The 26,049-nt window shown below is 30.6% G+C and overlaps 1 protein-coding gene across 5 annotated transcripts; it reads right to left on the bottom strand.

The window, feature by feature from the left end:
* Positions 1 to 737: 737 nt before the first annotated feature.
* Positions 738 to 5,522, bottom strand: LOC145789280 (ranBP2-type zinc finger protein At1g67325-like). Of its 5 annotated transcripts, none has more exons than XM_082919983.1 (5): positions 5,142 to 5,522; positions 3,618 to 3,754; positions 3,016 to 3,107; positions 2,252 to 2,363; positions 738 to 862 (listed from the first exon to the last, which is right to left on the bottom strand). In XM_082919983.1, exons 1-3 carry the CDS (start codon positions 5,200 to 5,202, stop codon positions 3,051 to 3,053), a joined length of 255 nt encoding a protein of 84 aa, XP_082776109.1. In that variant the 5' UTR covers positions 5,203 to 5,522; the 3' UTR covers positions 738 to 862; positions 2,252 to 2,363; positions 3,016 to 3,050. The 5 variants fall into 5 exon arrangements, with proteins under 5 accessions (XP_082776109.1, XP_082776108.1, XP_082776105.1 ...); XM_082919982.1 differs by having other exon boundaries at positions 2,252 to 2,367; positions 5,142 to 5,520; XM_082919979.1 differs by adding an exon at positions 1,450 to 1,723 and having other exon boundaries at positions 750 to 858; positions 2,252 to 2,367; positions 3,016 to 3,754; positions 5,142 to 5,510.
* Between the last annotated feature and the right edge of the window lie 20,527 nt (positions 5,523 to 26,049).

The following is a 26,049-nucleotide window of genomic DNA, read 5'->3' as shown; positions in this document are numbered from 1 at the left end:
CACCTTCCAGTATTTTTTACAGGCGACTGCAGAGATGCTGAGAGCTTCCAATCCCCGCTCGAGCGCCCGTTTTCCCGCTCGAGCGGACAGGCCAAAACTGGAAACTGCTAGAAAAAATTAACATGAACGAACAGGCAACTTTGAATGCATTTTTGCATTTTGCTTCGGGGGCGCTGCCCCTCGACCCCGCCGTGGCGCTGCCCCGGACCCGCCAAGGGGCGCTGCCCCCTGGACCCCCGCGAGCTGACCGGGCAGCTCGATCCCCGTCATAATCAGCGAAGTGGCAATCTTGAAAGCTTTATCAACACAAACTTCTCTGAAAGGCTTGATTCGGGTTGGATTCGCATCTAAACACTCAAAGTCTCACTGAAATAAAAATGCGAATAAAATTACAACTCAAAGGAGTTTTGTCAAACGGGATTGCCAAGAATAAAACCTAACAATCTCCCCCTTTGGCAATGCCGTGACAAAACACACCTAACAAATAAAATCCTAAACACCCCAACCCATTACAGCCAACAAAAGCCAACTTCTTTCTCAAGGTCATGATCTGCAAAACAGTCATTAGTGCCACAATCTCCAAAACAACTATTAGTCCCACAAGATTATATGAATAAGTAATAGACATATGACACGATAATCTTGAAACATGAGATGGAAAACATGAATAGATGAAAACTAAGACTCATGAAAAACAACTCTCAAACAACAAAAGCAAGATCATAAACCACACAAGCAATGAATTAATTAGTAAACAGCTCTAGACATGGGCATTTTGCACATACCATGTCAGCATGGCCCATGGCCATACCCATACCCAAGCCATAGCAGTCCATCAGGGGTGGCATACCGTACATCCTGCCTAAAACAAACAAAAATAACAATAAATAAAAACACAACCTCATAAATGCTACACCAAAACAAAAGCCAAATGCAAATCAAAAAAAAAAAAGAAAAAAAAAAAAAGAGACCAAATGGGCATCAGCTGAAGATACTGAATAAGTAAGACTGTAGAATGCACCAGCCTTCAAGAATCATAAGCCGATTATCATATCTTTATATGCTCAATAAACCGTAAAAAATTTCTAATACTAAAAATCACCTTTTTCTCACGTATGTGGGTGGATGGGTATAGGGGTGCAGGTTTTTCTAAATAAAATAAACTACATTAAAAATCTCTATTTACCAAAAAGCATACATAACTAATCACAGGCCTACACCAATATAGAGCTCTCCTATGAAGCCTATAAAAAGAGATAAAGATTCACAAAAGTTACCTCTAAGGAAAAAAGTAGAGTAGATAAAGGGATACATAATGACAGAATAGTTAACCAGTAAGGGGAATAAAAAAGGTAATTAGAAACTGATACAACGAAAACAGGCTTTATAGAATTTTTTTTTTTTTTTTTAAATCATGCAACCAATAAGAAGCACAAGAGAAACACATACCATTTCCTATCATAGATCCACTAGAATAAGGTGTTGGACAAGCTATATGCAGGGGTCTATACGGGCTGCCTCCAGAAAGGCGGCTGCCGTAGTTGTAAGGATAGGCAGAACCCCCAGAAAATGGAACATCATAAGGAGACATAGATGATCCATTGAAGAGAGAAGATCCATAAGGTGGCACACCCATATACATCGAGGAGGGTGCACCAGAGCCTATATAGGGAGCTGAGGATGAGTAGACATGCATGGGTTGTATGGGTTTTGCAGCAGATTTCTGAAAGATAAGAAGAAAAAAAAAATTGGTTTAAAGAATTCAATAATATAGTAGACAGAAAAAATAAATTAGCTGCAAAACACCACCAAACCATGAACCATGTTGATCAACCATGATAAAGCAAAATGAAGATGGCAAGCAAGGATGATGTGATGAAAGTACATACAGACTAAAGAGCTGATAAAATGAAAACTTCGACCAGACAGGACATTAATGAGAATTAAAGCAACCAACAAGCCAGATATAACTAAAAGACCTCATAAATACGTTCAGGGTAATGTTCACACATATAATTAAAATGTCTGCCATTGTGACTTAAAAGAGAACTTTTAATCTTACAAAGACCACTGTGAAAGCATTAAGTTGCCTATTAAATAACAGATCTGGATAAATATGCAAAATTAAAGTACTTATCAAAAATGACACATGCATATTATAACATGAATCTCTACACAACTCCTATAAGGAACTTTAAGTGAGTTAACTGATTCATGGGTGGTTAATATCACATCGAATTTCAGATCTTACTGAGTTGTAATCTGCTGGCCTCGATTGAGTACGGTTGTGCATATTGCAAGTCGTCCTAAATGAAAATTTGACATTTCCACAGCTAGGGCAGGTCCAGTCATCTTCCTTGCAACTGCCTACAAACATAAAGGAATTAACAAATGGGTCGCAATCATAACTTCTGAAATGATATATATCAGAGCCAATTATTGATATAAGGAGTAAAAAAAATTTGATAATTATTCCATCTTTCAGGAGTCAATTTCACAAAGCATGATAACATGCACCACATGGACCTAAGCAAAAAACATGAAAAGATTATGTGCACAAACAAAGCTTTTACTTGCGTTTGGATCAGCATCAAAACATCAATTAGAACACATCAATTGTTTTGTTAATAAAACAATTAAAAGCTACAATTATTCACTAATTTCCAACACCAAATCACATCATGTCTTAATAGATTTAGAAACGTGAGAAATTAAAAATTAGTGAACAAATTCATTACCTCTTGGCATATCTCTGCCCACTATCCAAAATTCTTGAAACAAATTCCCCCAACCCCCCCTCCAAAAAGAGAAATTATATCAACTTAGCAGTACAAAGGGGAGAACACATATATCTATACATCATTTAGCACAAATGGATACATATATGCATACAAAGGGGAGAACACATAATTTATTTGTTAATTTCTATAAGGCTGAACCCATAAGTGGTGGTTATAAGAGCAATGTTTTGTGTATTTTCGTACTAAACATGTATTTAATGTCAACATATATAACCTCTTTGTCTCTGCTGAAAGAGCAGCAACAAACTGTCAACTCTGCTTCCAGGCACCTTGATAGGATTTCCACATCAATGCAGCATGCTTCATCTGAAATAAAAAAATTAAAAAAAAATAAATAAATAAACAACTTAAAAAGACAATCAATGGATTCAACTGCATAAAATCAAAGTGGTATTCAGTCTACACATGATTCTGTGTCTACACATGATTCTAGCTACATTTTTGAACAAAAAGGGGGAATAATAATAATAGGACCACCCATGTGTAGCAGCTTGAAAAACAAGGAAACTCAGAAAACATACCAAGATGCAAGTTTATCAATTTACATGGGAACTACACCAAAATGATTATTAGAAGAGTTAGAAAGCAAGAAATGTCAAAATGAGATTTCAAAAAAAGGCAAAATAATGGACTAGAGAGAGACAAAGCAGATCTGATATTACCATGTTAGCAGATTGTAGAGAGAGAGAGAGAGAGAGAGAGAGAGAGAGAACATATCTGATCGAAGAGAGAGCAGATCTGCATCTCTTCATCGTTGAGCTTCTACTCACTGTTTCCAATGATCCACATGCTAATTCAACATAATGTGGTACTTACACGTATCATACTGACTGCACCAGAAACATGATTCTGCATTTTCACCTGAGTATCACTCAGATGATCTGGTAAAAAGCATCCTGACCATTGCCATCCAGGTTTGTTGAAACGAATTGAAACTAGTAATTCCCTATGACCTGTTAAACCACAAGAAACCAAGTAAGAAAAATAATAGAAAAGAAAACATTATTATAAGAAAAGGCTTCCATATCTCTGTAAATTTTAAAGAAAAAAGAAATTTGCTAAAGATAAACATTTTTCATCTACCTAGTTGAGAGCTAAAAAAAGTGACAATATGAACATTTATGATATAGTCAGCCAAGCAGACAAAGTTGAATTTGACCATGAAATTTCATCTTTAGACATTCCTCACTCACTCTGTTTTACAACCACCACATGCTTATGAAGTGGTTTTTAGGTCTGGAGCTTAAGCATTTTTCCAACAATCCCCACCTATTTATTAATGCAAAGCTTTAAAAAAAGAAAGAATAGAGAACTTGAAAAAAGAGAATGTATCAAGTGGTTACAAATACACAGGCTGACTTCATGGAGAATAACATTAGATAATGAGGAGAAAGGACACTATTAGCTGAGTCCAGGCAAATGGATTTGAGTTTCATTGCTAAACTTTTTAATAGATCAGAGATGTAGAGCAAGTAAATATTGTTAAATGTACATATCTTCCCTTTCAAGAATACTTGTGATATAGGTTTTAGTTTTATCCAAAACAACTGTCCCATTAAGGTATAACCAAAGTGTGTCTGTACCAATTTATTTTTTTAAATGGAGCTACAACAATCAATCAATGGCAATAATCTAAATTCCTAATTGTCCAAGTCCAAATGAAAATAAGAAACATAATAATTTCACAACAAAAATAATAATTTGAGAGACAGAGATTTGTGAAGAAAATTAGTAGCAAATAAATTATGTACTCATAAGCAAGAACTATTGAAGCAGAATTTTCAACTAACATGCATTAACCACTTAAGCTAATTTTTCAACTCGCTGCAAATTAAAATGAACTTAAACCAAAGAAAAAAAAAATTAATTCAAGAAACTAATTTTTATACAATCACATGCTTTCAAAATTAGTTCAAGAACTTGGAATTCCCTTAGGGTTCTCTAATTTTAGATTCAATAATTTTTTTTTATAAATTTTTTTTATACAATCACAACTAAGTTAAAGTATCCTAATTTTTGTAACAGAACATCAATTGTTTTAGAATAACAAATTTAAAAAAAAATAAAAAAAAAAATTTGTGTTCAACCCATTAAAGAACCCAATTTCACAATAAGCAATTGACATTGAAGATATTTTTCCCAACTCAGATTCAAGAAGTTTATAAAAAAAGAGAAAAATTCACAATCTAAAACAATATAATCACATGCTTTCAGAATTAATTCAAGAAACTAGAGTTCCTTAAGGTTCACTAATTTTACATAATTTTGGAATTGTTCAATCAAAACCTTGATTTTTTAGTGAAAATCCCCAAATCAAAACCCTAGTTTGAATCTACAAACCTGGTTGAAGGGTGGAAGTGTTCTTTGCGTGCATTCGTCTCTTCTGTCTCCTTTCGGCCATCTTCTCTCTCCGTCGTTACTTCTCTTTCTTTGTTCTTTTCTTCTGGTTCAGAGCTTTGTCTGTGTGTATTTTCTTTGTCCATCTTCTCCTTCTCACTCATTGTTATGCCGGTTGGGGTTTGGGTTTGGGATTTGGGGTCTAAAGAAGAAAGAGAGTGAGGGTTTTGAAGAGTTTTTGCAAAAGAAAGAGAGGAGGGTTTGGGATTTGGCGTCTGATGGAGAGAGAGGGTAGGGGTTTGAAGAGTTTTTGCAGAGACCTGAGAGAGAGAGAGAGAGAGAGAGAGGAGATGGTACGATGGAGAGAAAGTGAAAGGGTTTTGGGAATTATATATTTTATATAAAAATTAAATTGAAATATTTTATACAACCATACTTATTTAGGGAGTGTGATTAAAACCCATACTTATTTTTTAATTAGAATGTATAATTAAAAAATATATAAATAATCACACTTTAATTAAAATGTGCGATTAAAACATATATATATATATAATCACACTTATTTAAAAAGTGTGATTAAAAAGTAGTAGTGTATATATAATCACACTTTAATTAGAAGGTGTGATTAAAAAATATATAAATAATCACACTTTAATTAGAATGTGTGATTAAAATATATATATATATATATATAATCACACTTGTTTAAAAAGTGTGATTAAAAAGTAGTAGTGTATATATAAGCATACTTTAATTAGAAAGTGTGATTAAAAAATATATATATAATCACACTTAATTGAAAAGTGACATAAAAAATAAATATTATCACACTCAATTAAATTAAGTGTGATTAAAATATCAATCTAATTTTTTTTATCACACTTCCAATAAAAGTGAGATCTTTTTTTTTTGTCAAAGTGTGATCTTTAACTACTTTTGTAATAAATTTTTTTTCAATTAATTTTTTTCCAAATAATTTTTTTTCCAATTAATTTTTTTTCAATGAATTTTTTTTCCAACTAATACTAACCGAGGGGGAAATTAGTAATACTACTTTAAACCTTAGGGAGGAGATTGTAATTTCTAAAATGTAAGGGGTGTCAATGTAATTTACCCAGTAAGGGCAAAATTAGTATTTAAAAAAATTAAATTGCTAAGGGGGGAATTTGTAATGAAACTTTAAACCTCAGGGAGGGAGATGTAATTCCTAAACGTGAAGGGGGAATTGTAATAAACATAAATCTTAGGGGATATCAGTGTAATTTACCCTATATATATATATATATATATAGTCACATTTAATTAGAAAGTGACATAAAAAATAAATATTATCACACTAAATTAGATTAAGTGTGATTAAAAATTTGGAAATTTTATATTTTATATAAAAACCAATTTGAAATATTTTATACAATCACACCTATTTAAGAAGTGTGATTAAATATATATATATATATATAATCACACTTATTTAAAAAGTGTGATTAAAAAGTAGTAATGTATATATAATCACATTTTAATTACATTGTGTGATTAAAAAATATATAAATAATCACACTTTAATTAGAATGTGTGATTAAAAAATATATAAATAATCACACTTAGTTAAAAAGTGTGATTAAAAAGTAATAGTGTATATATAATCACACTTTAATTAGAATGTGTGATTAAAAATATATATAAATAATCACACTTTAATTAGAATGTGTGATTAAAAAATATATATATAATCACACTTATTTAAAAAGTGTGATTAAAAAGTAGTAGTGTATATATAATCACACTTTAATTAGAAAGTGTAATTAAAAAATATATAAATAATCACACTTTAATTAGAATGTGTGATTAAAAAATATATATATAATCACACTTGTTTAAAAAGTGTGATTAAAAAGTAGTAGTGTATATATAATCACACTTTAATTAGAAGGTGTGATTAAAAATATATATATATAATCACACTTAATTGAAAAGTGACATAAAAAATAAATATTATCACACTCAATCAAATAAAGTGTGATTAAAATATCAATCTAATTTTTTTTATCACACTTCCAATAAAAGTGAGATCTTTTTTTTTGTTAAAGTGTGATCTTTAACTATTTTTGTAGTAGTGACATTGGAGTGGTGGGAGTTTCTCAAAAAATGAGTCTCAACCTTTTATTCAAACAAAAAGCGAGAAGTTATTCGTGGCTCCTAACTTATATTCACGGAGTGTTCCAAGTATATTCTAATTGGTAAAAGGTGAAATTTATAATTTTATATTAGGTGATTAAGAAATATAAAGAGATATAAGAATTTATAATTGACTTAAGGCATAACCACATAATATCTAAAATCAACAAATAATTTTTAAAAAAATAAGAAGTGTATGACTTATTCGAAAAATCCGAAAGCCACCGAAAAATCAGCTGAGACAGAACTTGTTGTCCCACGTACCAATTATTGTGTTTGGTCTTAATTTTTTGAAAATTGAAATTTTAATTTTTAGTAAGTATTTTTAAAATTTTAAATATTTTTTTTTAGTTTTCAAATATATCTTATTTAGATATATTTAAAAAGTAAAATATTTATAAAAAATATTTTTAAAAAATAATAAATATACAAGAATTCAAAAAATATATTGAATTTTTATAATTTTTTGTATTTTGGGCATTTAATCAATTTTTTAATGATTTTTTTTCATAAATATTATACTTTTAAAATGTATTTATATTAGGTGTATCTAAAAATTAAAAAAAAATTACTTAAAAATTTTTTAAAAAAAATATTCAGTGAAAATCAAAAAATACGAAAAAATGTGAGTTTTTAATTTGGTAAATACCCAATGATTGTGAGCCCAATTCTTTACTATATCATTGTGGGTGAATTTATGGATCAAATATGTGGGTATGTAACATTACCCTAAAATAAAATAAAAAGAGAAATTTTATTTTATCTTTGTAGTTTATTTTGAGGTTGTTTGGGATGCAAATTTGAGATTAAAATAGTCAATAAAGACAAAAAATAAAATAAAATAAAAATAATTAATAAGACAAAATATCATATCAAAATCATAATTATTTTATTTCTTTCTCTCAATCATCAAATCAACTAAAAAAAAAAACAACTATCATCTTAAACACAATTTTTTTAGCCAAGCTGTAATAGTCAAAAAGCCAATTAAAATAATCAAGTTCCCAAACGAGCCCTATATGTGTAGTTCACCTTTGACACTACGAAATAAGCACATAACTTGTAATTTGTGAATTAAAATACACTATTTTTATTGATAGTATGTTTTGAAAAAAGACTAAAATATTCGTAAATACGTAATCTCATTATGTAAATTAGATGCATTTTCATCCTCTTTTTTTTTTTTTTTTTTAACCCATACATTCTGTTTGAGAGTTCATCCAGGTCTGTCGCTAAAAGTTGGTCGTAAAAATCATCCCTCATAGCTGGTTCATCTTCCCATTGATTATCTTGGTCATCTTCTCCCATTAGTGGTGACTCATGAGAGACGCTATGCTAATAATTAGGATACTGACTTTCATCAACGAATATTTCTTTGCTGAAGGGATATCCTGGGATAGCTAGGTTACAGTATATCTTCTTATTTCTATATTCGCAAACTAGATGTGCATAATTTCCATTATAAGCTAATAGAGGATTATTAGCGAATTTCCTCCATTTATTGAGCTAATCTCTGAGTGAAAATTTTCTGCATGGCCAGGGTCTCCGATTGAGAAGTCTTGGGTATCTCGAAAATGTTGAGGTTCCTCTGAGGTACATTTTATGCTTGGCAGGGATACACCTTATTTCTTTCCACTCTGGTAGCCTGCTATCAATTAATGCTTCTACATATGGATGATGCTCTTCCATTACACAAAGTACTGAATGAGCAAGTTTATTTTCAAAGCTATTTGTCTGATCTGGATCGGAAAAAATTATTCTAGAGACAAAGTCGTAATCTAACAATTGTGAGGCCGTTAGATAACACGTTTTGCCCCTAATCTCTATCTCCAATGGTTCGAACGTTGCTAGATTTATCTGGAAAATGTAGATATTGGAATCTAAATTACACTGGCATCGACTAAAATGTTCCATACATCTTTCCTCTTCTAAGTAGGGCTGCTCTTCATCTTCGTAGAGATAAGTCCATTGATAAGCTATACCAGGGCATTGAACTCCTGCTATAGAGAGGTCTTGAAGAAACTGTTGAATAGTGACTAACTCGCTATTTCTGCTATCTTCGGCTAAGGTGTATATATAGGGCTTAAGGTCCTCTATTTCTTGGTTTTTCTCACAAAAAGATCGAATGATAGAATGCCTGAAGAAATACATTCTAGCACTCAATTGCTCAAATTCCTCGCTGGTGAGTTGTCTGATTTCTAGGTTAGGAAAGGAGGCGGTTACTTTTCCTGGAGCTACTTTTTTAAGCTGGTTGGTTAGGGTTTGAATGGTTGCTCTCAATTGTTTTTTTTCGTCTCGGAGCTGATCTAGCTCTTCACTGACCTTTTAACATTTATCCATAGTTTTCTTGAAACTTCTGGTAAGGCCTTCACAATGTTTGCACATTTGAAGAGGATTTTGAGAATCTATCTGAAGACTATTACTACTACTTCCCGTACTACTGCTTCCAATTATCTGGCTAACTGGAACTCCACTTGTAGCAAGAATGGCTGATTGCATCTTGCCCAATGTGTCTAGGTAATCTTTAGCTATTTGACTGATAAAGTAACTGGTTCCTATTTGTCTTCGGGCATATGTACTGGCTAACTCGAAATCATAAAATCCTTTAAACTGAGGTATGGGAAAATTTTTAACTAGGGGTTCAACTTCTAACCAATCATGGTAAATACCAGGCTTGGTTCCTTTAGTTACTACATAAAAAAAAAAAACTTTTAGACAAAGGTTTATTTTGGATTTTTGAAAAATATATACTAAGAGAGTTTAAGACTGACAGACGTTTAACTGGGTGGTTATGACTATTCCAAAGGTTATCTAGAAGACACTGTTGAACTGGGTCTAGCTCAATTCCTGTTAATAGTCTGAATTTGTTTCTGCCTTCATGAATGGGAATGGCGAATCCCCCAAAGTTCATGGTTTTGCTGTTCTCCATTATCTGCACAAAAATTAAACTGGTTATTTTCTTTTTCTAAATAAATTTTCTTACTTAACCAATCTGTTAACCTATTATCACTCCCCTTAATATGTTCAAATTCTACTTTATATCCTTGTGCTACTATACAGTCTAAAAATTTTGCCCATCTTCTGGTACTTAGTTTGCGCTCATTAAGTTTACTATGAAATCTAACTATCGCTTCACAGTCTGTTCTAATTGTAAAGGGTTTATGCAAAAATAATCTAAATTTGTTTATTGCATATATTATTCCTAATATCTCAAAATCTAGGCTGGTTATGGTTGTATCTTTTTCTTTAAATTTTTCAGAACTATATCTACAAATGCGCTCTTTATTTTTACTATCATACTTGTTAGGTTTAGCTAATAATACTGTTCTCCACCCTAACTGACTTGCATCTGTCTCTACTACTATATATTCTGATTCTAAGAGAAGTTGTAAGTCGGGTAAGTTTCTACAAATGTCTTTTATTTTTCTAACTAGAGTTACATCTTGTTGATTGACATATTTTTGTCCTGTGGGTGTGGTCTTACTATATAGAGGTCCTATTATTTTACTAAGGTTAGGAATATATATCCGTACATAATTTAAAATTCTTAAAAATGATTGAAGTTATTTTATATCTTCTAATTTATCTGGATAATCTAAAATTTTCTTAACTATGTGAGGTTGTAGCATGATTTTTTCATCTCCTAACTCCATTCCTAAAAATTCTATATGAAGTTTATTTAATACCATTTTCCTCTTACTAATTATTATACCATTATTTATGAATTCTTCTAATACTATATATAAATGATCTATGTGGCTATTTTTATCTGGAGAATACTAATATGTCATCTATGTATACCAGTATAAAACCATATTTATTAAATATTCTATCCATCTTACGTTGAAATATAGAAGGTGCATTTTTTAGTCCAAAAGGCATGACTAGCCACTCATAATGTCCTCGTGGGCAACAAAATGTTGTCCATGGTATGCTTTCCTTTTCCATTTTTATCTGCCAAAATCCTAACTTGCAATCAAATTTGCTAAATATTTTTGCTGTATGTATTCTATTCATAAGCTGATCTTTATCTGGTATATTATATTTATCGTCTTCTATATTATCATTTAATCTTTTATAATTTATAACCATTCTAGCTTTTTCTCTTTTTATCTCTGCATGATTTCTAACCATGAATGCAGCGCTCCTATGCGGACTATTATTAGGTCTAATTACTCCTAAATCTAATAACTCCTTAGTCTGTGTTCTAAATTCTTCTATATCTGCTGATGTATGATCTATTTGTGCTGATGTAATCCTATAATCTTTATTTTTTATATCTAAACTGGCTAAAACTTTATTTCTTTCCCAATATTTCAAGGGTTGTTCTCCTAAAATCTCTGTTGTTTCAGCTAATCTTATTATTTCATCTAAATCATTTTCTGTTCTTCTGTATACTGGTTTTTTCTTTAATTTTTCTATTTTTTCAAAAATTAATTCTAGGTTAACTGTTTGTTAAAAATCTTCTAGGTTCCAATAGTCTCATTTTTCACCAAAATCAAATTCTTCTAAATTTTCTAATTCATAATTTTCTATATCTAAATTTTCTAAAGAAGTATTTGCTATCTCATCAGGTATATATTTTTGGGCTAGCTCGGGAAAAATATTTTTACTAGGAAATAAAAAACTAGCGGGAACTGAATCTACTCCTATAGTACCACCACGCTTCGCACACAACTTTGATGAATGGGCAATGGTGCTAAGGGCATATGATGTGGGTGTATATATAGTTCGTTTGAAGAAACTAATGGTGTTTTGGCTGATAAACATGCCGCCCTGTAAACTAAGAATGAAGTTAAGTCCTAAGATGAAAAGATGATTTTGTCGAGTATTTCCAATCCAAACTTGAGGTAAAGGAAACCATCCTATATGTTGAGTTCGAGAACCTAGGTGATGAAAACTAATCTGTGCTCCATTGATGCAATGTGTATATGTCTGTTTAGTGCCATCGGCTATACTGACTAAAGCTGGGGTTGTCAAAGCTGTGCTCTATCCTAGTGGAACTATGTGTTGTTCAATATACGATTTATTGGCTCCGGTATCTATCATGGCATCTATACTAAGGGTTTTTTCTACAAATTTAATTACACAAGAGATCTCAACTAAATATTGTTTGGGTATAACAGGGTAATTAAATGGTAAGTATGCATTATCTGACTGTGCTTGGGAGTACTGACTAAAGGGTTAAGAATCAACTAGGTTGACTAATTCTAAAGAATTCATATGTTCTTCAACGAGTTTATCTTTTAAAGGATACTTATTGTGAAATTGTTCTAGCTGCTATTTAAGCTGTCTACTTGCTGCTTCTAAACATTCTATATCAAAGTTGGCTTTAGTTTCTATCTCACATATTTGAAGTTTAAGTTCTCCTACTTGTACTTCTAATTCTCTAATTGTTAGATGTAGTTCTCTGCTTTCTATACTCTGATCTTCTAATATCTCGCGGTTATTTCCTGATGTTATCTTATGTGTCATGTTTAATTTTTCTAGACAGACTATACAATAGGTTAGACTGCATAATAAACACTGAACTTGCTTATCTTTAGCTGGAAACCAATTACAATAACTGCATCTAGTGGTATCAAATCCTAGTCCTATTTGAAAATTATGCTGACATTCAGTATCTGCATTGCATTCCATCATAAAGAAAGTATCATGAGAAGAGGGCATTCCAATTTATTGGTTAAGTTGTCCTAAAAGATTATCTACATCTGTATCATTTTCTGAATCACTATATGAACTTATGGCTTCTATTTGATATTCATAATCACTGACTATGCTATAGACTTTTGAATCATCACTATTTATGCTAACTATATCTTCTTCTAAGTCTTCTATTATACGTAGTCTTTCTATCTGTTTATTAGTATTAGGCCTTTGTCTTTTTGGGCAAGCTTTTGCAAAATGATTGGTTCTCCACATATAAAACAATTGCATTTTTTACTATTGAATTTTCTAACATATCTTTGTTTTCTTTTATCTTTTTCTTCTTTGGGTAGTCGCTTATAATTTATCCTATTAAAAGTTCTACTTTTTCTAATGAATTTATGTTTTTTCCATGGTTTTCTATATTTTTTCTTCCAATATTTTTCTTTTCTATATTTTTCATATTTTTTTGTATTTTTTCCTATTATATTTATCTTAATATTGTTGAGGAGTATATATTACACTGCTACAAAAACCATAACTTTGTTTTTTCAAATCTTTCTGTATTTTAACTTTTATACATTTTTCTCTGAGCTTATGAAATGTATAAACTATTCTAGGTCCTATTCCTAAAGTTTCTCTTATTTTTACTTCTCCTAAGGCTATTTTTGCTGGTAAATTTGCATAATAGATTGACCATTTATTTTCTCTCTCTCTTCCTAGCTCTCCGGGTAGTTTTCTAAAATATTTATTTCCTATTTCTTCATCAAAACTTTTTCTAGTTCTAGCTGCTATGGCTAAATACTATTTACTAAATGGTACAATATATTTCCAACTTCCTAATGTTATCTGATCTAACTCAGTTAATGCTATGCTTTGAGTATAATCCTTTCTTCTAGAAGGGTCATATCCTATAAGTATTTCTTTTATAAAACGAGTAAAATTTCACGGATTATCTCCTAGTCCTTTAAGCTGTCTAAATGTCTCCTCATATTTTCCTTTAAACGTTAAATATATATTAAGAGCTGAATCTCCTAAAAGTGTTTCCATATATTCCCACATATCAGTTGATTCAAAGGGATTACTCATCCATGCTTTTACCGCATCTTTTTCCCATTTTTCTATTACTTCTTGCCATATCTGAGGGTCGAATCTGGCTAAATCTAAAAGGGTTCCTTGGTTATTGGTTGGCTGTAATTGTATACTCATATTTGGTTGTGTACGTTTTCCATGAAACCTATAATTTTATTTAGGTCTGCTTTACTACGTCCTGAACTAGCTAACGGTCTTCTTTGTCCTACCGCATAATGCATTGGTTCTACGGGATTTTCTACAGTTGGTTGTCGGTTACTAGTTCATGTGCTTTCTGTATTCATATAAAAAGTATCTTCTAAGTTAGATTGTTTTGGTATTTTAAATATCTTGCTAGGATGTATTTTATTTTCTATGATATCGTCTACATATTCAGTATGAAATCCTTGATCTAAAAATGACACTGTTTCATCATGGGTATCTCCTCTAGTTAAGTATTCATAATATCTAGTATCTAATATTTTATTCATGTCGCCTAGGATGAAATTTTCTAAATCTATCTCATCAATATTATATATCTTATTTGGTGATATGGTTTTTTCCACTGTCATTACATAAAGCTGATTTATGTCACTATGATTATCTTGATTTTCTTCCCTATCTATGCTGGTAAATTCATCATCTTTTGATTTTTCTGGTGCTACATATGTATATTAAGTAAATCTTACTGCATAGCATCCATCTGATTTTTGATATAATAAGTTATCTTAAGGGGCTAACCCTTTTTGTCCTAGAAAATCTCCTAAGTTCCAATCTAGTGCTGCATTTTCTTCAGAACTAAATTTTTTAGCTGGTAGTGCCTTTATTCCTTTTGCGCCTAATAACTTAACTATCTGATCATTTGTAAGTCAATAATGAGTATTACCTTCTGAGACTGCTAAGCCTAAAAATCCTGTGCAGACTAATAAATTCTTTCCTCCCTTTTTCATTTTGTATCATTTACTCTTTATTCCTATTTTTATCTTTTTATGAAAGGTCGAGGTTGGTAATAGGAAATCTGGTGTAAAATAGACTATTCCTCCTTTTGAATTCATACCTAATTCATAGCTGCCTAAAATACTTTGTCCTACATCATTAAACCTATCATCATAAAGACATACAAAACCTTTAGTTCCTAAATTTTCTCTAGTTAAAGTCTTAATTCCTACCACAATTAATCCTAAGTGAGTCATTTTGAGGTGTTCTTTTACTGCATAATTATAGCTTTCTCTATCTATTAAATTTAGCTCTACTTTTTCATCTTCATGGGTTACACTAATCATTTGTTCACCGTAGTGTTTAAATAGATATTGTTTTTTTATGAACCTTACCTAACTTATATACATATTTAGCTGGAATTAAGTCTAGTTTTTCTTTCTTAAATTTTTCTATTTGTTGTTCTACATCTATAAATTCTTCCATTTTAATATCTTCATCTTCATTTCGCTTTTTACTGTTACTTCCTTTTACTAGCTGTTTAAACATCTTTATTTTCTATAAGTTCTACATACAGGTTTCTTTGGTAATTTAAGATTTTTGAAATATCTAACTATATCTTCTTCTACCTGAGATTGGGGTTTCTTTACTTGTCCTTCTATTTCTTTTCCTTTTTGAAGTATTATTCTTTCTAAAGAAGCTAAATGATTTTCTAAACTGTGTAGTTGTTCTGATAGTTCTTCAAATTTTTTCACACAATCTGATTAGAAAAAAAATTATATATTATTTTGTCTTACTGATATTTTATCTGACTGATTTATTCCTTGATAGCTACTGATTCCTTCTGGGTTATTATGGAAGTCTTCTGCTTATTTTAAAATAATCTGGTAGTCCCTATAAGCTTTTTTATCACCACTCATAAACTAAGATCTTATTGGTTGTTCTAAAATTTCTAATTTCTGTTTTAAATTATCTTGAATTTGGTTGATTTGTTATGTTTGTTTAGCTATTTGGTTTATCTGACTGTGGATTTTTTCAATTAGTTGCTTAAATTCTAATTCTATTTGTTTTGAGCTGCTAGTATTTATAGCTGAAATTAGAGTTTCTATTTCTAGCTTAATGGAAAAATTTTCTAAATTAAAATCTATTCGTTTTTGTAAAATTGAACTACACTAGTCTTGGATATAATCTAATTTTTTATCTTGATCTTTAATTATACTGCGAGTATTACGAAGATGGTCTATGGATGAAGTAAAGAGATTACTAATTTTATCTACGTCCTTCTTAACATTTTCTGCAAAATTAATCTGATGATCTATAATACTATTTAACTGAGAATTATGTTCACTATGAAGCTGATGTGTAAAAGTACCTTCAAAATTACAACGAATTTTAATTTTATCTATGTTAAGACGATGGTTATGATTGCTGAGTTCTAAATCTAAATATTCTACTCTTTTCATACACAAAATTAAATCCTACTTTAAAATTATTAAAATCTATTATAATATGAAATTTATAACTAAATTGTTCAAAAATAAAAACTACTCTATTTCCATAAACAAAATGCATAAACTAACTTGAACTGTCCTAAAACCGAACACTGCTCTGATACCAATTTTTTGGGATAATGAGTTAGTGGTTTACCACTATTTTGAAATTGGGCTGAGAATTATCTAATTAATTCTACAGTTATGCTAATAGGTCTTCAAGCTGTTGTATGGCTAGCTTTAAGGCTTCTTGTTTTACAGTTATCTGTCTATTTATTTGAGAAATCTTAAACTGTAATTTTCTAGGGATCTGCCAGAGGCTAATGATAAGAGAAATTGATATCTTAATTTTTGATCTTCTAATTCTTATATAAGTTCAGTACTGATTTTGATTTTAATCCTAAGTTTTTCTTCTAAAGGCATAAAGTTTCGATTTTTAAATTCCTTTTATGGACAATATTTCCTTAATATTTCTACTCGGGTTGCTCTCCTTGTATTCTAAAATTCTTTTCTTTGGCAAAACTATTTTTAGGCAATAATTGTTTTCATTACATGTACTCCCACCTTGAAGCTAAGCTTCGTTCAACATTGTATATTTTTATTTTCCATTTTTTACCTTTCCCCTTCTACCTACAATTTGCCCTTAAACGCCTAACCACGGCTCATACGAGCTCTTCAGCTAAGGTCACTCAGTAATAAAATAGAAAACAACAGATACTACGAAGGTGAAAAACATGTAACATTAATGAGCAAACAAGCATTTCATGAACTTAGTTTTTTCAAAAAGAAAATAAATTTTTAGAATAGAAGAGTTACCCTTTTGAAATATTTAAGGAAAAAGAGAGACTACTCACATTTCATATTAATAATGAATATACTTACAAAGATTATATTACAGACTCTGAGATTCTGAAAGACTTGGTACACTTAGAGGTTTTTTAGAGGGGTTAGAAATTTTTACAAAGTAGAATGAAGGAAAATTTTTCATTCTGCTTCTTCCGTTGGCATGAATGCCAATTTTTACACATGGTTGATAGATACATACAAGCCAAAAAATCTATACGTCAAAATCTTGGACTCAGAAGTTTTAAAGACTACCTAAGTCTAGGCCATAGATGTTACAAATTTTTCTATGCCATAAATGCATAGATTTTGACTCAAATTACTATTCTAGATATGGATAGAATTTTATCAATAAAAGATTAGGATAATGACATCGGGTACTGCTTTGGGCCCCATCGCATATCATTCAATCCTCCATTTTTGAAAAAATTTTGACACTATAATTTATCAAAAATGATAGACGCCCCAAAAATTCTACCAAAAGTTTTACCAAATGTCTCACATGGGTGTGGGACCCACATGTGACCCACATTGTGTAGGTCCCACACCCATGTGAGACATTTGGTAAAACTTTTGGTAGAATATTTGGGGTCTCTAGCATTACTCATAATTTATTACAGGACACGTGTAAGGATTTTCATAACTTTTTTTTAATGGAGCAGGGTGGGGGTCATCTGTTCTATTAAAGTAGTGAGTGAAGGAAAACCTTATCACTGACAGACGCAAATAATTACAGACATAAATATTTATAGAATCTTTTGTCGTTTCTTGGCGTGCATTTCTTTGATAATTGAAGAGAGGTCTTATCTTCTATGAATTTTGTCTTCTTCTACTGAGGTACCAATTATTGATGTAGACCCGTGGAGTGAATCTTCAAGGTGGATTTGCAAAGGGTCAAGGAAAATTTCTGAGTCTAGAAAACAGGGGCTTGTTAGGATATTTCCAAATATTACAATAGTCTATTTATGGTGTGCACGGTTTACATCAATAATTGGTACCTCAGTAGAAGAAGACAAAATCCGTAGAAGATAAGACCTCTCTTCAATTATCAGAAAAATGCACGCTAAGAAACGACAAAAGATTCTATAAATATTTGTGTCTGTAATTATTTGCGTCTGTTAGTGATAAGGCTTTTCCTTCACTCACTACTTTAATAGAGCAGATGACCCCCACCCTACTCCATTAAAAAAAAGCTGTGAAAATCCTTACACGTGTCTTGTAATAAATTATAGTGTCAAAATTTTATCAAAAAAGGAGGATTGAATGATATGCGATGGGGCCCAAAGCAGTACCCGATGTCATTATCCTAATCTTTTATTGATAAAATTCTATCCATATCTAGAATAGTAATTTGAGTCAAAATCCATGCATTTATGGCATAGAAAAATTTGTAACATCTATGGCCTAGACTTAGGTAGTCTTTAAGATTTTTGAGTCCAAGCTTTTGATGTATAGATTTTTTGGCTTGTATGTCTCTATCAACCATGTGTATAAATTGGCATTCATGCCAACGGAAAAAGCAAAATGAAAAATTCCCCTTCACTCTACTTTGTAAAAATTTCTAACCCCTCTAAAAAACCTCTAAGTGTACCAAGTCTTTCAGAATCTCAGAGTCTGTAATATAATCTTTGTAAGTATATTCCTTATTAATATAAAGTGTGAGTAGTCTCTCTTTTTTCTTAAATATTTCAAAAGGGTAACTCTTCTATTCTAAAAATTTATTTTCTTTTTGAAAAAATTAAGTTTATGGAATGCTTGTTTGCTCATTAATATTACATGCTTTGAACTTTCGTAGTATCTACTGTTTTCTATTTTATTACTGAGTGACCTTAGCTGAAGAGCCCGTGTGAGCCGTGGTTAGGCGTTTGAGGGCAAATTGTAGGCAGAAGGGGAAAGGTAAAAAATGAAAAATAAAAATATACAATGTTGAACGAAGCTTAGCTTAAAGGTGGGAGTACATGCAATGAAAACAAACATTGCCTAAAAATAGTTTTGCCAAAGAAAAGAATTTTAGAATACAAGGAGAGCAACCCGAGTAGAAATATTAAGGAAATATTGTCCACAAAAGGAATTTAAAAATCGAAACTTTATGCCTTTAGAAGAAAAACTTAGGATTAAAATCAAAATCAGTACTGAACTTATACAAGAATTAGAAGATCAAAAATTAAGATGTCAATTTCTCTTATCATTAGTCTCTGGCAAATCCCTAGAAAATTACAGTTTAAAATTTTCTCAAATAAATAGACAGATAACTGTAAAACAAGAAGCCTTAAAGCTAGCCATACAATAGCTTGAAGACCTATTAGCATAACTGTAAAATTAATTAGATAATTCTTAGCCTAATTTCAAAATAGTGGCAAACCACTAACTCATCACCCAAAAAAATTGGTATCAGAGCAGTGTTTGATTTTAGGACAGTTTAAGTTAGTTTATGCATTTTGCTTATGGAAATAGAGTAATTTTTATTTTTGGACAATTTAGTTATAAATTTCATATTATAGTAGATTTTAATAATTTTAAAGTAGGATTTAATTTTGTGTATGAAAAGAGTAGAATATTTAGATTTAGAACTCAGCAATCATAACCATCGTCTTAACATAAATAAAAATAAAATTCGTTGTAATTTTGAATGTACTTTTACACATCAGCTTCATAGTGAACATAATTCTCAGTTAAATAGTATTATAGATCATCAGATTAATTTTGCAGAAAATGTTAAGAAGGACGTAGATAAAATTAGTAATCTCTTTACTTCATCCATAGACCATCTTCGTAATACTTGCAGTATAATTAAAGATCAAGATAAAAAATTAGACTATATTCAAGACCAATGTAGTTCAATTTTGCAAAAACGAACATATTTAAATTTAGAAAAATTTCCCACTAAGCTAGAAATAGAAACTCTAATTTCAGCTATAAATACTAGCAGCTCAAAACAAATAGAATTAGAATTTAAGCAACTAATTGAAAAAATCCACAGTCAAATAAATCAAATAGCTAAACAAACATAACAAATCAACCAAATTCAAGATAATTTAAAACAGAAATTAGAAATTTTAGAACAACCAATAAGATCTTAGTTTATGAGTAGTGATAAAAAAGCTAATAGGGACTACCAATAGGGACTACCAGATTATTTTAAAACAAGCAGAAGACTTCCATAATAACCCAAAAGGAATCAGTAGCTATCAAGGAATAAATCAGTCAGATAAAATATCAGTAAGACAAAATAATATAGAATTTTTTTGTCTAATCAGATTGTGTGAAAAATTTGAAGAACTATCAGAACAACTACACAGTTTAGAAAATCGTTTAGCTTCTTTAGAAAGAATAATACTTCAAAAAGGAAAAGGAATAGAATGACAAGTAAAGAAACCCCAATCTCAAGTAAACGAAGAAGATATAGCTAGATATTTCGAAAATCTTAAATTACCAAAGAAACCTGTTTGTAGAACTTACAGAAAATAAAGATGTTTAAACAGCTAGTAAAAGGAAGTAGCAGTAAAAAGAGAAATGAAGATGAAGATATTAAAATAGAAGAATTTATAGATGTAAAACAACAAATAGAAAAATTTAACAAAGAAAAACTAGAATTAATTCCAACTAAATATGTATATAAGCTAGGTAAGGTTCATAAAAAACAATATCTATTTAAACACTACGGTGAACAAATGATTAGTGTAACCCATGAAGATGAAAAAGTACAGCTAAATTTAATAGATAGAGAAACCTATAATTATGCAGTAAAAGAACACCTCAAAATGACTCACTTAGGATTAATTGTGGTAGGAATTAAGGCTTTAACTAGAGAAAATTTAGGAACTAAAGTTTTTGTATGTCTTTATGATGATAGGTTTAATGATGTAGGACAAAGTATTTTAGGCAGCTATGAATTAGGTATGAATTCAAAATGAGGAATAGTCTATATTTACACCAGATTTCCTATTACCAACCTCGACATTTCATAAAAAGATAAAAATAGGAATAAAGAGTAAATGATACAAAATGAAAAAGGGAGGAAAGAATTTATTAGTCTGCACAGGATTTTTAGGCTTAGCAGTCTCAGAAAGTAATACTCATTATAGACTTACAAATGATCAGATAGTTAAGTTATTAGGCGTAAAAGGAATAAAGGCACTACCAGCTAAAAAATTTAGTTTTGAAGAAAATGCAGCACTAGATTGAAACTTAGGAGATTTTTTGGGACAAAAAAGGTTAGCCCCTCAAAATAACTTATTATATCAAAAAGCAGATGGATGCTATGCAGTAAGATTTACTCATTATACGTATGTAGCACCAGAAAAATCGGAAGATGATGAGTTTACCAGCATAGATAGGGAAGAAAATCAAGATAATCATAGTGACATAAATCAGCTTTATGTAATGACAGAGGAAAAAACCATATCACCAAATAAGATATATAATATTGATGAGATAGATTTAGAAAATTTCACCCTAGGTGACATGAATAAAATATTAGATACTAGATATTATGAATACTTAACTAGAGGAGATACCCATGATGAAACAGTGTCATTTTTAGATCAAGAATTTCATACTGAATATGTAGACGATATCATAGAAGATAAAATACATCCTAGCAAGATATTTAAAATACCAAAACAATCTAACTTAGAAGATACTTTTTATATGAATACAGAAAGCACATGAACTAGTAACCGACAACCAACTGTAGAAAATCCCGTAGAACCAATGCATTATGCGGTAGGAGGAAAAAGACCATTAGCTAGTTCAGGACGTAGTAAAGCAGACCTAAATAAAAGTTATAGGTTTCATGGAAAACGTACACAACCAGATATGAGTATACAATTACAGCCAACCAATAACCAAGAAACCGTTTTAGATTTAGCCAGATTCGACCCTCAGATATAGCAAGAAGTAATAGAAAAATGGAAAAAAGATGTGGTAAAAGCATGGATGAGTAATCCCTTTGAATCAACTGATATGTGGGAATATATAGAAACACTTTTAGGAGATTCAGCTCTTAATATATATTTAACGTTTAAAGGAAAATATGAGGAGACATTTAGACAGCTTAAAGGACTAGGAGATAATCCGTGGAATTTTACTAGTTGTATAAAAGAAATACTTATAGGATATGACCCTTCCAGAAGAAATGATTATACTCAAAGCATAGCATTAACTAAGTTAGATCAGATAACATTAGGAAGTTGGAAATATATTGTACCATTTAGTAAAGAATATTTAGCCATAGCAACTAGAACTGGAAAAAGTTTTGATGAAGAAATAGGAAATAAATATTTTAGAAAACTACCCAGAGAGTTAGGAAGAGAGATAGAAAATAAATGGTCAATCTATTATGCAAATTTACCAGCAAAAATAGCCTCAAGAGAAGTAAAAATAAGAGGAACTTTAGGAATAGGACCTAGAATAGTTTATACATTTCATAAGCTCAGAGAAAAATGTATAGAAGTTAAAATACAGAAAGATTTGAAAAACAAAGTTATGATTTTTGTAGCAGTGTAATATATACTCCTTAGCAATATGAAGATAAATATAATAAGAAAAAATACAAAAAATATGGAAAATATAGAAAAGAAAAATATTGGAAGAAAAAATATAGAAAACCATGGAAAAAACATAAATTCATTAGAAAAAGTAGAACTTTTAATAGGATAAATTATAAGCGACTACCCAAAGAAGAAAAAGATAAAAGAAAACAAAGATATGTTAGAAAACCCAATAGTAAAAAATGCAATTGTTTTATATGTGGAGAACCAATCATTTTGCAAAAGCCTGCCCAAAAAGACAAAGGCCTAATACTAATAAACAGATAGAAAGACTACATATAATAGAAGACTTAGAAGAAGATATAGTTAGCATAAATAGTGATGATTCAGAAGTCTATAGCATAGTCAGTGATTATGAATATCAAATAGAAGCCATAAGTTTAGATAGTGATTCAGAAAATGATACAGATGTAGATAATCTTTTAGGACAACTTAACCAAGAAATTGGAATGCCCTCTTCTCATGATACTTTCTTTATGATGGAATGCAATGCAGATACTGAATGTTAGCATAATTTTCAAATAGGACTAGGATTTGATACCACTAGATGCAGTTATTGTAATTGGTTTCCAGCTAAAGATAAGCGAGTTCAGTGTTTATTATGCAGTCTAACCTATTGTATAGTCTGTCTAGAAAAATTAAACATAACACATAAGATAACATCAGGAAATAACAGCGAGATGTTAGAAGATCAGAGTATAGAAAGCAGAGAATTACATCTAACAATTAGAGAATTAGAAGTACAAGTAAGAGAACTTAAACTTCAAATACGTGAGATAGAAACTAAAGCCAACTTTGACATAGAATGTTTAGAAGCAGCAAATAGACAACTTATACAGCAGCTAGATCAACTTCACAATAAGTACCCTTTAAATGATAAACTCGTTAAAGAACATATGAATTCTTTAGAATTAGTCAACCTAGTTGATTCTCAACCCTTTAGTCAGTACCCCCAAGCACAATCAGATAGTGCATGCTTACCATTTAATTACCCTGTTATACCCAAACCAAATTTAGTTGAGATCTCTTGTGTAATTAAACTTGTAGAAAAAACCCTTAGTATAGATGCCTTGATAGATACCGGAGCCAGTAAATCATATATTGAACAACACATAGTTCCACCAAGATGGAGCACAACTTTAACAACCCCAGCTTTAGTCAGTATAGCCAATGGCACTAAACAGACATACACATTGCATCAATGGAGCACAAATTAGTTTTCATCACCTAGGTTCTCAAACTCAACATATAGGATGGTTCCCTTTACCTCAAGTTTGGATTAGAAATACTCGACAAAATCATCCTTTCATCTTAGGACTTAACTTCATCCTTAGTTTACAGGGCGGTATGTTTATCAGCCAAAACACCATTAGTTTCTTCAAACGAACTATATATACACCCACAGCATATGCCCTTAGCACCATTGCCCATTCATCAGAGTTGCGTGCGAAGCGTGGTGGTACCATAGGAGTAGATTCAGTTCCTGATAGTTTTTTAATTTCCTAGTAGAAATATTTTTCCCGAGCTAGCCCAAAAATATATACCTAATGAGATAGTAAATACTTCTTTAGAAAATTTAGACATAGAAAATTATGAATTAAAAAATTTAGAAGAATTTGATTTTGAAGAAAATGGAGACTATTGGAACCTAGAAGATTTTCAACAAACAGTTAACCTAGTATTAATTTTTGTAAAAATAGGAAAATTAACGAAAAAACTAGTATACAGAAGAATAGAAAATTATTTAGATGAAATAATAAGATTAGCTAAAATAACAAAGATTTTAGAAGAACAACCCATGAAATATTGGGAAAGAAATAAAGTTTTAGCCAGTTTAGATATAAAAAATAAAGATTATAGGATTACATCAGCACAAATAGATCATACGTCAGCAGATATAGAAGAATTTAGAACACAGATTAAGGAGTTATTAGATTTAGGAGTAATTAGACCTAGTAATAGTCCGCATAGGAGCGCTGCATTCATGGTTAGAAATCATGCAGAGATAAAAAGAGGAAAAGTTAGAATGGTTATAAATTATAAAAGATTAAATGATAATACAGAAGACGATAAATATAATATACCAGATAAAGATCAACTCATAAACAGAATACATACAGCAAAAATATTTGGCAAATTTGATTACAAGTCAGGAGTTTGGCAAATAAAAATGGAAAAGGAAAGCATACCATGGACAACCTTTTGTTGCCCACAAGGACATTATGAGTGGCTAGTCATGCCTTTTGGACTAAAAATTGCACCTTCCATATTTCAGCGTAAGATGGATAGAATATTTAATAAATATAGTTTTATACTGGTATATATAGATGACATATTAGTATTCAGTCCAGATAAAAATAGTCACATAGATCATTTATATATAGTATTAGAAGAATTCATAAATAATGGAATAATAATTAGTAAGAGGAAAATGGTATTAAATAAACCTCATATAGAATTTTTAGGAGTGGAGTTAGGAGATGGAAAAATCAGGCTACAACCTCACATAGTTAAGAAAATTTTAGATTATCCAGATAAATTAGAAGATATAAAACAACTTCAATCATTGTTATGAATTTTAAATTATGCACGGATGTATATTTCTAACCTTAGTAAAATAATAGGACCCCTATATAGTAAGACCACACCCACAGGACAAAAATATTTCAATCAACAAGATGTAGCTCTAGTTAGAAAAATAAAAGACATTTGTAGAAACTTACCCGACTTATAACTTCCCTTAGAATCAGAATATATAGTAGTAGAGACAGATGCAAGTCAGTTAGGATGGGGAACAGTATTATTAGCTAAACCTAGCAAGTATGATAGTAAAAATAAAGAGCGCATTTGTAGATATAGTTCTGAAAAATTTAAAGAAAAAGATACAATCATGACCAGCCTAGATTTTGAGATATTAAGAATAGTATATGCAATAAACAAATTTAGATTATTTTTGCATAAACCCTTTACAATTAGAACAGACTGTGAAACGATTGTTAGATTTCATAATAAACTTAATGAGCGCAAACTAAGTACCAGAAGATGGGCAAAATATTTAGACTGTATAGTAGGACAACGATATAAAGTAGAATTTGAACATATTAAGGGGAGTGATAATAGGTTAACAGATTGGTTAAGTAGGAAAATTTATTTAGAAAAAGAAAATAACCAGTTTAATTTTTGTGCAGATAATGG

The sequence above is a fragment of the Camellia sinensis genome, chromosome 3 (assembly GCF_055761805.1).
Source record: "Camellia sinensis isolate YWXY chromosome 3, ASM5576180v1, whole genome shotgun sequence".
In the NCBI taxonomy this organism is placed as follows: Eukaryota; Viridiplantae; Streptophyta; class Magnoliopsida; order Ericales; family Theaceae; genus Camellia; species Camellia sinensis.
Note: the sequence above shows the minus strand (reverse complement) of the source record. Positions and strands in the feature narration are given on the sequence as shown.

Coding starts and splice junctions, on each gene's coding strand:
- LOC145789280 (XM_082919979.1), bottom strand. CDS start 2,293: ATGCACAACCGTACTCAATCGAGGCCAGCAGATTACAACTCA. Junction 1,724..2,251: donor GGCCAGCAGATTACAACTCA/GTAAGATCTGAA, acceptor CTTATCTTTCAG/AAATCTGCTGCAAAACCCAT. Junction 859..1,449: donor TGGATCTATGATAGGAAATG/GTATGTGTTTCT, acceptor TGTTTTAGGCAG/GATGTACGGTATGCCACCCC.